General features: G+C 29.9%; 1 protein-coding gene across 1 annotated transcript; it reads right to left on the bottom strand.

Annotated features, from left to right (window-relative positions):
* Positions 1-2,613: 2,613 nt before the first annotated feature.
* On the bottom strand, positions 2,614-13,315 carry LOC127106296 (WAT1-related protein At1g25270). Its single transcript, XM_051043600.1, has 7 exons — positions 13,116-13,315; positions 11,788-11,850; positions 11,524-11,640; positions 11,142-11,403; positions 10,863-11,021; positions 2,872-3,023; positions 2,614-2,764 (listed from the first exon to the last, which is right to left on the bottom strand). The coding sequence occupies exons 1-7, from the start codon at positions 13,313-13,315 to the stop codon at positions 2,614-2,616; spliced, it is 1,104 nt and encodes a 367-aa protein (XP_050899557.1).
* Positions 13,316-13,880: the final 565 nt, after the last annotated feature.

Here is a 13,880-nt window from a genome sequence, read left to right on the forward strand (position 1 = left end):
ATGCGGTTGATAAAGCTGCATGAAGAAAACTAGTTTGTTCCCTTTATATTGTAGAGTTTGTTCCAAGATGGAGATTTGGGAGAATTTGGACCAAAGTCTAGTCTCGACAAGGGTAGCTTCTTGGTTTGACATGAGTTTAACATGTTGTCGAAGTATGCTCACATGTTGATCCTGCATGTTATAGTCGGAGTATGCTCAAGAATGCAGTAGTCAAAAAGCTAGAATTGTTAGCATGTCGAATTGATCCTTTTGTTTAGCCCGGTTGTTTAAATTAGCTTAGTAGTCTATAAATAGACTAGTTCTCTCAGGTTGTCGAGAGGAGTTTTGGTTGTTGTTATTCATTTGCAATGTTTAAACCCTAATAGAGAAAGTAAATAGTAAAATAGTTATAACCAATCGTGATTCTTCTTGTTTCTTCTTCTCTATTAAGATTTTTTGTGTTTGTTCAAAAAAATTAATTTTTCTCATATTTTAATTTGTTCTTGACGGTATCAATTCACAAATATATATATATATATATATATATATATATATATATATATATATATATATATATATATATATATATATATATATATATATATATATATATAAAGGAAGGTTAAAGGAAGAAAAACTAAATAAATAAAAACAAAAATATAAGGAGGTGGCACAAAGAATACTAAAAAAACACAAAATTAAAAATACAAAATCTAGAAGCTAAAAACCTAAGAAGAAAAAAGAAACCAGTAAGAAGCTAAAAAATATCCATAATAAGAAGCACTAAAACAACAAGGCTTGCATGCATCGAAGAAACACCCAATAGAAAAAGGATTAGAGCTCTGAACACCAGGCCCAGATCAACATATTATAAGAACTATTAGAAATACCTAAACCATTAGTATTAAAGGAGAAGGTCAGACCACTCGAACATCTATTGGGTAAGGCATAAGATAAGATTCCGAAGTTAGTCAGCGAATAAGGGATAATTTGGTGTTAACCTATTGAAAAACCAAGTCCAAATTAAATAAATGCTCTTATCCTCCACCTTTTTCACATTTTTTGACCTATCAATAAACATAATATCATTCCGTCTTAACTAGATAAACCACACCATTTCATTCCAAATCTTGGCAAAACCTCCCATAGACATAGACCTCCCACCTAAAGAGAAGAAAACTCCAAAAGACTCTCCAACTCCTTAGGAATAGCCAGCTAAACCCCTAATTATCTAAACACCTCATATCAAACACTAGAAGTTAGTCTAAAAGTAATAAATATTTTAGAAGTAGACTCAAGTCATTGCCTACAAAATATATTAGGAATGACATTCCATTTAAATAATTTTTTGACATAAATCTATTCTATAAGAGTTTTTATGAAAATACCACAATCTTAGAGGTGTTGGTGCACAAGGTTGAAAATGAAGGTGATGAAGATGGAGAGAGAAGAGAGAGAGAGAAAATAGATCTAACTAACTTTTAGAGAGAAACTTTGTTAATTGCATTCACTTTGAAATTATGTTACACGCTTGGTTTATATACGCAAACAATAATGTCACGTGGGCTAAAATGCTAACCTATATTAACTAGGTTAGCTTAATAAAACTAATACTACAACGTAGAAGCTAAACACCACTTCTGGTATAGCAACCTCAGAAACTTCATCTTTTCAACCAGAACATTACTTCTGAATATGAATTACTTCTAATAAGAGGGAGCTCAACTATCTAGGATAAAACAAGAAATAAGTTATGTCTAGATAAATGGACTTCCAGAGAAGGACGAAGACCCACTTGAAATCACTAACTTCACTGTTTTTTAATCGCATAAAACTCCATTCCATAAGTCTATAGTTTACTATTTTTAAATGCACAAGTTACTTATACAAATTTCATCGGCACAAAATTTACGATTTATTAAATTATAAGACACAGATCTATCAATAACATAAAGAAATAAAATGATTAGTGTAATATTCTTGAACAAGATAAAAAAAAATAAGTTTCAATGTATTTGATGTAGATGGAGATTGATTGGAATATGGATTTGATGTAAATTAACTACGACACTAATTTAGGTTTGTGACGTAATTTTCCCATTTGTGGCGTGAAAATCACATCGCAAATAACTGTTTTCTTTTGTAGCGTGTTCAATTTTCTTTTGATTCTTAAAGTTTCAATGCACTTAGTTATTTCAAACAATGAATAATAAATGGTATTAATGAAAATAAGTAAATAATTAGAATGTAAAAGTTTCTGAATATAAATAACATAAGGTATAAGAAAAGAAAAACTTGATTGAAATATGTAAAGCACTCAAAATAAAATACATGAATGTTAAAATAAAATTAAAATAACAAAAATGAAAAAGATATGTAAGTTTCTTTTGAAAATAAATATTGTAACAAAATTTAAATGCAAAAATGTAAAGTACATATAAATCACATAAAAGTTAAAAATGTCATTTGTTTGTAGTGTCAAGTGACACTTGCTATTTTTGCATTTATATTTATAAAAGTACAAGTTAAGTTCGTCCCTTAACAATATGTACAAATGAATGCATTCTAATTTATTAGAGTGTAAAATGATTACGATGTAAGATAATTTCTCTTTAGTATAATATAATCTTTCTTTCACTTGTATGAATTGGGCATAACAAACTCTACTTCTTCAGAATTAATATTGGTTTCTAATGGTAATAACTTTTTCTTATTTTCCATTTCTCTACTCTTACTCCAAAGCACTGCATATATGCCGCATACGATCAACACTGCTCCAAAGACACTGTATACAAAAAACTATATAAAATCAAACGACACATCATGCAATTGAAATGTTAAAAATGATATGATAATAATATATATTTGAAGCAAGTAAGATTTATGCTATACCTTCCTAAATATAATTTCTCATCCAACAACAAATAGGCAGAGATAGCCACAAGTAAAAGCTGAAGAGGATTGAAAATCGATGCAAATAAAGGACCTTTTATCTTTATGCACCAAGCAATAACAACAATGAGTAATCCAGAAGCTATAACCCCCTGCATTAGTATTCACATGTTTATAATACTACATTTGATCAGTAAATAACATGCATATTAAGTAAATAACAATGTATTTTAAGGTTGTACAACCTAACTAGCTAGTTGTGTCTGTGGTTATTAGTTTGCTAAGTTAGATGTTTAGGTGGATGAAAGTTCATTAAGATTAAGTAGGCTTATTGGTTTACTTAATCACCAAGAAAACCAATTAGGAAGTGTCAATGGATCTATAAAACCATGTATCCTATTATATTTGAAGACACCAATCATAATACAATCATTATACATTTCCTCACTCTTTCAAGTTTGCCCCCTTTCATTAGTTTCTTGAGTTGCAAAGCAACTAACAAAACTTTATTTTAATGCTTCTGCAAATATTCTTTGAATGTTACTCGTAGAATATTGTGAGTCTATATTTTACACATTTTTCATATGCTTTTTCATGTTGTTCTGCTACCATTATCTTCTTTTATACTATGTAACCTTGGATTATTCATATGAATCTTCAAAGCTCCTATGAATATCTTATCCTATTTTATAGATAATACTCTCATGTCTTTAACATTCTTAAATCTTTCAAATCAAAATTTTATCAACTTTTTTTTCCTTTCAAAATCAACACTATTAAATAATATGTAATGAGTTTATTTATTTATTTTTATAATTGAACTAAAAATAATTTATTCTATTTATGTATTATTATATATTATCTTTGTAACACTTATTTTTATAAATTATTTTATTCACATTATTAAAATTCTAACCCCGACTCACTTCTTTAATTTGTTATCTCTATTGTTAACAACCACCTTCCTTATAACAATGTATTTTTTTTATCGCATTATACATTTTCTTTATATCAAAATTGTGAGTTATCTTGATGAATAATTAAGACACTATACCCCTTGTTGGGACTCAATTACAACAAGTGTTTGATAAAATGCAAATGAAAAAGAAAAGTTGAAGAACTGATAGGAGGATATTCAAAAGTTAGACTAAGAATACTTTATTGCATTCTTGTGGTTCATTCAATTACACAAATGAGAATTATTTACAATTGAATACTGACTTCCTTACTCTACAAGAGTGACAATATATATATATATATATATATATATATATATATATATATATATATATATATATTGAAAACTAACTAACTAACAAAACCAATTAGGGGGTAGACCATATACTCGGGTGGGTATATCAGTTTTAGTTAGATAGTTGAAATTTGGTCCAACCATAAGCTACAAAACTCCACCTTAAAACAAAATCCAACAAGTATACATATTAACAATCATCTTGTTGATTTATTAACTATAGGCATTGGAAACACTTGCAGCTTGGCAAGAATTTTGCGATCATATCATCAACATTATGATCAATTGACATCTTTATCACTTTTACTTCTTCTCTTTCAATTATTTCTCTAACAAAATGCAGGTTAACATCAATGTGCTTGGTCCTTTCATGATAAGTTGAATTCTTAGACAAATGTATGGCACTTTGGCTGTCACAATGGACAATTATTACTTTCTCTTGAAGCTTCAGTTCTTTAGAAAAACCTTCCACCCACAATGCTTCTTTGACATCTTTAGTGAGGGAAATGTATTCTGTGTCAGTGGTTGATAGGGCTACAACCTTCTCAAGTGTTGCTTTCCATCTGATTGTTGTGCCAAACATAGTGAAAATATATCCAAAAAGAGATTTTTTGGTGTTCATAGATCTTGCATAATCAGAGTCTACAAATCCTTCGATTTCCCCTTGGTCATCATGATCCTAGGCTCCACCATAAATCAGGACCCTGCCTAGGGGTCTTTTTATGTATATTAGGATCCATTTCAAAGCTTTCTAGTGAGCTTTACTAGGATTAGCCATATACCTTCTTATAAGACTTACAACACATGCTATGTATGGCCTGGTACAGACCATAACATACATCAAAGAATCTACTACGCTAGCATATAGAATACTATCCATAAAGGTTATTTCAACTTTCAATTATATGATATTGATTTAAACTCAACTTGAATTGTTGAGTTGTTGGTGTTGTGACAGGTTTAGAGTTTGGCATTCCAAATTGGTCAAGGATCTTCCTTAAATATATCTCTTTAGATAAGCATAATCTAAACTTCTTTCTATCTCTCTTGATGTCAATGCCTAAGATCCTGGTTATAGCTCCAATATCCTTCATTTCAAAGTCCTGGTTAAGTAAGCCTTCACCTTCATCAATTCTCCAATAAGGTTTCTTTCTATGAGGATATCATACACATAGAGCAATAGAATGACAAATGAATTTTTAGGCAGGAACCTTAAATAGACACAATGATCAAATTGGCTCCTTGGGAAACCTATGTGTGCCATAAGTTTATCAAACCTCTTGTTCCATTTCCTATGATATTATTTTAGGCCATATAGTGACCTGTTCAGCTTACAAACATAATCCCCCTTTCCTTGTTCTTGATACCCTTCAGGTTACTTCATCAAAATGGTTTCATCTAGGTCACCATATACAAAAATAGACTTTACATCCATCTACTTCGGTTCTAGATCAAACCTAGCAACCATGACCAGAAGTATTCTAATGGATCAATGCTTCACAACAAGAGAGAATACATGATTGAAGTCCACTCATTCCTTTTGAGTAAAACCTCTTATAACCATTCTTTCCTGAATCTCATTGACATGAACCCTTTGATTCCTTGTTTTACCTTGAAGATCTATTTTCAACTGACTAGTCTAGCCCATGCATATCTCTTAATCAGGTTCTAAGTGTTGTTTTCATGATGAGATTTTACCTCAACATCCATCGATTTCAACCATTCCTTCTTGTCTTTACTCCTTACAACATATTTATAGTCACTAGGTTCTTCATCAAGAACTTCACCTGCATAGATTAGGGCAAGATCTATGAGAGCTGCATAACTAAGTCTCTGAGGTGGCTTGATGACTCTCCTTGTCCTCTCTCTAGCTAGTAGGTAGTCATTATCAGTTTCCTCATTGGCTTCAACATCTAATGCTTCTTCTGCAGTTTCATCTTGGTTTTTACCATGATTTTGCACTCCATTTCCAATGTGCTCCACCTTAATAGGAACTTCTTCATGATTTTGTTCATCTTTATAGATCTTTGGTTTTGTGCAACTATCATCCATTTTCTTTAAAGCCATCTCAGCTTCATTGAAAACTACATCACGACTTATGATGCACTTCTTGTAACCTGGTTTCAAGTGCCAAACCTTAAAAGCCTTGACTCCTTTAGGATATCCAAGAAACATGCATCTCAGAACCATTGGTTCCACTCTGTCTTGTCTGATGTGAGCATAGGTTACACGATCAAATACTCTAAGTCTGTCCAGGTTTGGTGGATGACCTGACTAGATTTCTTCAGGTGTCTTCATCCTCAAGGAAGTTGAGGACACCTATTTATCAAGTAAGCAACAATCATTATAGCGACAACCCAAACAATCTTTTTCAATCCAGCATTGACCAACATGTATCTCACCCTTTCCAAGATTGTTCAACTAAACCTTTCAGAAAAGCCATTTTGCTGAGGAGTACATGTTGTTCTCTTATGCCTTGCAATGCCAGGCATGGAGCAATAACTGTTGAATGCTTCATAGAAAACTCAATGCCATTATATGTCCTTAACCTATTGACCTTCCTTCTATTTTTATTCCCACCTAGAGTTTTCTAAAATTTTAAATTTTCAATAAGTTTCATCCTTAGTTTTTTTAATGAGTGTCCATGTTTTTCTAGAATAATCATAAACTATGGATAGAAAGAACCTTGCACCTGAATGTGAAAGACTTCTTAAAGGCCCCCGAAGATTAGCATGAATGTAATTAAGGGATCCATTTTTTCTTTGTTATCCTTTGTTGAGCTTTTCTCTACAGGCTTTGCCAAAAACACAAGGTTCACAAAACTTCAACTTTTTAACCTTGTCTCCACATAATGGGTTTTGCTTCTCCAATTCAATCAGGCCCTTTTCATTGACATTGCCAAGTCTCATGTAACATAGACCAGTCTTTGTAAAGGGATTTAGGGATGCAATATCATTTGAACTAGTTAAAACCTCATCTTCAAAGGAATACAAGCCTTGCGTCTTGGTGCCTCTTAAGACATCCCTTCAACCCTTCATGATTATCAAGATACCTTGCTCTCCTTTTGAAGAAATGTCCTTTTTTATCAAATTAGTCAAGTGAAATTAAACTTATCTTAAGGTCAGGTACATGCTTGCCACCAGTTAACATTTTTATGGATTCATCATGGAGTTTGAACCTCATAGATCCAATTCTTGCAATCTTGCATGATTTGTTGTTTTCCAATATCACTGATCCTCTATAAGGACCACACAAGTCCTCAAAAAATTATTTGTTTGGAGTCATATGCCAAGTGAACCCTAAATCCATAATACACTCCTTGTTTGGATTTCTGCTAGACACTACCAGGACATCAAAAGATTCATAACCATCTAGAATAATGGTTGCATTTCCATTATCATTCCTTTCAGCATAGTTCTTCAGCCTATCATGACACACCTTTCTTGTATGACCTTCCTTTTAATAGTGGAAACACATAATAGCAGAAGCATCACCACCACAAGATTCTTGTTTAACTTTAACCCCTTCTTCTCAAACTTTCCATCTTTCTTCGAGAATTTTCCTTTTCTAGAAAAACCCTCACCAATTGATGATTACTTATTCTCCCCCTTTTCATTCAAATCCTTAGAATGAAAAGCTAATGGAACTTCTTCAAAGATCAGAGACTCTCTTCCATACAACAATGTTTCTTTAAAATGAGCTTGAATCTTGGTAAAGCACAAAATAACAACAATGCATGATCTTCATCATATAAATTAACATTGATGTTATCCAAATCAAGAACCAACTTATTGAACATATTTAGCTGCCCAGTCAAGACTTTTTCTTCACTCATCTTGAATGAATACAAAGACTTGGTCATGTACAAATCTTCAAGTTTTATCCATATTGTTGTGTAGTTTTCTCCTTTGAGACCTTCCTGGGACCCTTATCACCAAGGCTCAAGATGATAGCATTGTGAGCTTTCTTTATCAAAGTCATCTTCTCCTTCTCTGTCAAGGCAACATCCATGTGTCCATATCCTTTCAACGTTTCTAGTAGATTGTGTTGAAAAAGAAGGGCTTGTATGTTCAAGCGCCTTAATCCAAAATCATTTACGCTTGTGAATTTCTCAATCTCATACTTTGTTGACAATATTTTCCTTCCATGCTCACCACACCAGTTTGTTCATATTCAACACCACCAAGTGTTTGATAAAATTATGATGAATAAGAAAGTTGAAGAAGAAAGAGGATGAGAATTTAGAATTTAGATCAAGAATACTCTATTGCATTAGTGTGGTTCATTCAATTACACAAATGAGCATTGTGTACAATTGAATAATAACTCTCTTACTCTACAAGAAAGAGAATGAATGTATATATACACATCTAGTCGAAACTAACTAACAAAAAAAAGTGAATACTCAGGGATATATCATATATCTGGGCGGATATATCAGTTTTAGTTAGATGACTAGAGTTTGGTCCAACCATGAGCTACATCCCTTTATATTTCATGCTCTAAATAACTACAATAGGAACGAGTGTCTCTCCTTATGGATCTCACTTTTATCCATTCGCCTTCCATTGGTTCGCTCATTAGTTTTTTAAAGTTATATTATTTAGTAGTGAAATAGGATTTGACGCAGAGCTACGACTTAGCATACATCAGGTCTAGAATAAATTAATTAGAATTTTTTTATATGAACAAATATCATACTTTTTTATAAGCCAATTTAGTTAAGACCATGTCATGGGCTATAAAAAACCTTTTAAGTCTATTAAACCAGCCTAGTAAAGTAAATATCCACACTTTTCACTCTTTTTTCTACTATATTATATTTTCTACTTTAAATTAAATTATATATTTACTAACCTCATTAATTTTTTGGGCATTTCATAACGGTCATAAGTACCAACCGTGGTGAAAAGTGGCGCTTGGTCATGCGTCCAAATCCTAGCACCTATAGTTTTGTTTTTTATTTATTTTTAAGCCACTTTTCACCAATGTTGAAACTTTCAACCGTGGTGAAAAGTGGCGTCTATTCATGAGTTCGAATCCTAGAACCTAAATTTTTGTTTTTATTTATTTATTAAAAGACATACAACAACGGTTGTTTAAAGTAGCTATTGTAATAGGTTGAGACGTACAACAACAATTGTTTAAAGTACCTGTTGTGATAGGTTGAAACCTACAATTTTGTTTTTATTTATTTTTAAATCACTTTTCACCACGGCTGAAATTTTAACCGTGGTGAAAAGTTACTCAGGGTCATTGGGAAATATTAGCGTGTTTATTGAGTTTCTTCACTGTTCTTAAACAATTTTTTTTCCGTCCATTTAGTGAGTATCAATGCTCAAGACACTACCATTAGTGATCCGCGTGAAACCTAAAACTTAGATGAACGTCCAACTTAGACGAACTTCATCTTCTACCGCCAAACATCTTCTTCCATTTATGACACTCTATTTCTCCACTAAATCAAGCTCGAAAAAATCATTTCTTCCATAAACAAAACTCGAAAACATCATTTCTTTCATTAACAAATTTAAGAACTCCATCACCTCTTCTCCAACTTGAATGAGACTAGGAAAACATGGATTCAAGTTGGCAATGTTAGTTATTCTTGTTCTTGTTGTTCTTTTTGTTGTTGTTATTTTTGTTGTTGTTGTTGTTGTTGTTGTTGTTCTTATTGTTGTTCTTATTATTGTTCTTGTTGTTGTTCTTGTTGTTATTTTGTTCTTGTTCTTGTTCTTGTTGTTGTTATTTTTGTTGCTTTTTGTTGTTGTTGTTGTTCTTGTAGTAGTTCTTATTGTTCTTGTTTTTGTTCTTATTGTTCTTATTGTTCTTGTTGTTACTGTTGTTGTTCTACTGTTGCATTTTTATTTTATTTTATTAAAAGACATACAACAACGATTGTTTAAAGTAACCGTTGTGATAGGTTGAGACATACAACAATGGTTGTTTAAAGTAACCATTGTGGTAGGTAGCGCGTTATTTGACTTATAATCTCAGTCGCACGACTGCGGTGGAAAGCATCATACATACAATCACACCTTATCTCACAGCGGTTGGTCCAACATGATGGTATCCTTTTTCTAGCCGTTGTGGTAAATGTTTTTCGTAATAGTCTCACAAAAAATTAGTTAGTATTTTCTATGATAATCAAAGCGCAATCTACTATGTCATTAACTCAGTCTTTCACGAGTGCACAAACACACAAAGATGAATTGTCATATTGTTCATTACAAAGTACAAGATGATATCATTCACCTCATACAAATTGACTACCCCAACCAAGTTGCTGGCATCTTCCCAAAGTTCTTATATTTGACACCTTTGAACAATCTTGTTACCAAACTTATATTGATTAACATTTATTCTAGTTTGAGGGAGAATATCAAACTATAAGTATTTGGTATTTATTTGTCCTCTTATTTTATGTTATCTCATTAAAAAATGGAATTAGTTATAAGTTAATTAGAATTTAATAGAGTTTGTTAGACCATTATCCTCATCTAACTGTTTTACTTAGAGAGCTATTTAAAGGCATAGCCACCACTTGTATTGATTAAGTATTTTAAGAATATTTTTAAATGTTTCATTCTTTATCTTTATTTTCCCACGCTTTTCTCATGTCAAATGTTTCCAGGACATTTAACTACTTTAGTATATATTATATTCTTATTTGCTATTAAAAATATAAAGTACATATTAAAAACTTTAATTGTTTGTTTTCAAATTTGTAGAAACATACCGAATAAACAATAGTGAGAAGTCTGATATTGTAATCAAGCTTCCATTGGCTCCATTCTCTATCAAAACAAAGAGCAAGAACAGTGGCTTGTATTGCTCCCATTGTGGACATCAAAGCTGTGCTTGAATGATGGCTTGGATATTCTTCATTCAACCTAGTCTGTGTGAATGGACCCATAACAGCAAAAACAACTCAAAACATCACATTCATATAAAAACAATTATATATAAAAAATCATTTAACTTGATTTAAAGGTTCAATAAAACTAATTACGCTAACCTGGATAATTAACCACAAAGAAAAAGAGCAACAACTTCCTATGCCACATGGAACACCCAATAGTTTACTACTAAAGTTGACAGGTATTGGTTCCATAATCCCATTTTTGTCATAAAGTGGATGCATCAGGTTTATATTGGAATTCCAAATATTAATTTCTACTCCTTTGTAAAATATCATTAGCATTGCCCCGCCAATGCTAATTATTGTTCCTATTACTTTGGCCTTTCCCTCTGCTAATCTCCAATTTAGCTTTTCTAATCTATGAAAAATTAAAATATATAATATAACCAAACAGAAAAGAATCAGTTTAGTTTTATATTAGATTATAATAAATTGAGATTATGTAGTTTTCAAATTATTATAAAGTGTGAGTGATTACCCAAAGGATATGGCCATGATGAAGGTAACTCCTGGAACAAGGTTGAGCATAGATAACATAAACGTTGCTGAAGTTAAAGTCAGTCCCAAGCCATAAAGGTTTAGAAGTAAACTTCCACTACAACATTTCGTGAATATATTAGTATCTAAAATTTATATATATATATATATATATATATATATATATATATATATATATATATATATATATATATATATATATATATATATATGGAGAAAAACGTGAACAGTTCAGGTAGCATACCCAAACAATCCACAAAGAAATGCCATGTAAAGAACCTTCCAAGTAATCTTTGGTCTCTCCTTCCTTTACAAAAGTAAAAAAAATAGAACCATTTTAGTCTAGTTAATTAATAATAAATAATAAAAATAATAATAAACAATAAACAATAATAATAATAATAATAATAATAATAATAATAATAAATAATAATAATAATAATAATATAAGTTATTGATATTTATAAATCATCCATTTAAAAAATATAAGATAAAAAATCATAAAAATTTAGGAGCAAATAATTAATAATATTATTATATAGCCGATCTTTATTTTTTAGACAGCTGGATAGTTTCAAGAAAGTGATGAAGAAATATTATTAGAAAAAACCATACGAACTAACGAGGAAGTAACTTTTTGAATGGCTAATAAGGAAATAATTAATAATGTTATTATGTTTCAGCCAATGCGTATAGCCTGTTTATATATATATATATATATATATATATATATATATATATATATATATATATATATATATATATATATATATATATATATATATATATATATATATATATATATATATATATATATATATATATATATATATATATATATATATATATATATATATATATATATATATATATATATATATATATATATATATATATATATATATATATATATATATGGATAATTTTATTCTAAATATAAATTATTAAAACTTATTCACATTAATTTATGACTAAAAACATAATTGATAATTAAATATGAAGAGAAGTATCAATTATTTTTAATCATTGATTGAAAATGAATTAATGGTTAAGATGTAAAATAATTTTAATAATTTTTTATAATTTTTTATATGTTTTGAAAATACTATAGATGATTTTAATTTAAAATTTTTTTTAACAACGACAATTTTTTATTAGAAAACTAAATTATAAAATAAAAAAGATATGATTATTTAAAATGATCACTTTTGAGATTTCTGACTCTAATTTTGTTTTTTTATGTTTCGATTACCCAGTTTTGGCACACCGTGTTTGGTTTTATATGAAAAGAGAAGAAAAATAATAGAAGAAAAATAAAATAAAAGGAGAGAGTAAAAGTAAAAGCTATTTTTTACTTGTTTTATTGATGTTTAAAAAGTTGGAAGGAGAGAATAAAAATAAAAATAAAAATAACTTATTTAATAAAATTGTTAATTTATAAATATTAATAATTTTTATATAAATATTATAAAATAATTTATAATATTTTTGAAAGTGTTTTATAATTTAAACATGAGAAAGCATTTAAAGAATCACGAATACTAGCAATAAGAAGTAAAAAAGGGAAAAGACCTATCAAAGATAATAGCAAGCGGAATAGTGAAAGCCGCCGCAAAACATAGGCGGTAGGCGGCGGCTACCCTCATGCTCATCCCATCATTTATGGCCAGCTTGTACATTATATTCACAGCAGCATATCCAATCTGACAAAACACCATTAGAACCACTGGTATTAGTGCTTTCAATGAATTTTTACAAATTATCCACTTCATCTTTTTGATACTTTTTGATGCTGTTATTGGGTTTTGATACTCAAGAAATAAAGAGGAGAAATAAATGACAAAATTGTTTATGTGTATTATTTTAATGGAAAAATATATTTGAAGAGTTAAGGGGTAATGCAATGTGATATTAAAGTAGTTAAATAAAAGCTAGTTTTAGTTTGTTATTACTAGTTAGTTTCTTGATCGGTAGTTAATTAACTTTTTTATACTAATTTTATATCTTATAAATTTACCTACATCTAGTACAAACTCACACACAATGTAATATCAATTTTTGTCAATTGATATGATTTGCATAACAAGCTACTATGACTCACTTTTAAATTTATTTTTAATATAAGATAAACTTCTTATATACTTTTGTCTCTTTGATCAAATCATTTTGTAATACTTAATATTTTCTAAAATGGGATCAAGAACACGTTGTCTCTTTAATTGAATTTTTTTACGAAAATAACTTAGTTTTTAAAAAAAAATCCTAAATAACTCTGTTTTAAAAAAAATCTTAAAGTAACTCACTTTTAGGAGGAGACGCCAATCCAATTGGCGACTC

The sequence above is a fragment of the Lathyrus oleraceus genome, chromosome 7 (assembly GCF_024323335.1).
Source record: "Lathyrus oleraceus cultivar Zhongwan6 chromosome 7, CAAS_Psat_ZW6_1.0, whole genome shotgun sequence".
In the NCBI taxonomy this organism is placed as follows: Eukaryota; Viridiplantae; Streptophyta; class Magnoliopsida; order Fabales; family Fabaceae; genus Lathyrus; species Lathyrus oleraceus.

Bases quoted from the DNA above. Each gene is read 5' to 3' on its own strand.
- LOC127106296 (XM_051043600.1), bottom strand. From the start codon at position 13,315: ATGAAGTGGATAATTTGTAAAAATTCATTGAAAGCACTAATACCAGTG. The intron at 11,851-13,115 runs GTCTTTTCCCTT...ACTTTTGTAAAG, and splicing joins CTTGCTATTATCTTTGATAG to GAAGGAGAGACCAAAGATTA. The intron at 2,765-2,871 runs GTATAGCATAAA...TTTTGTATACAG, and splicing joins GAGAAATTATATTTAGGAAG to TGTCTTTGGAGCAGTGTTGA.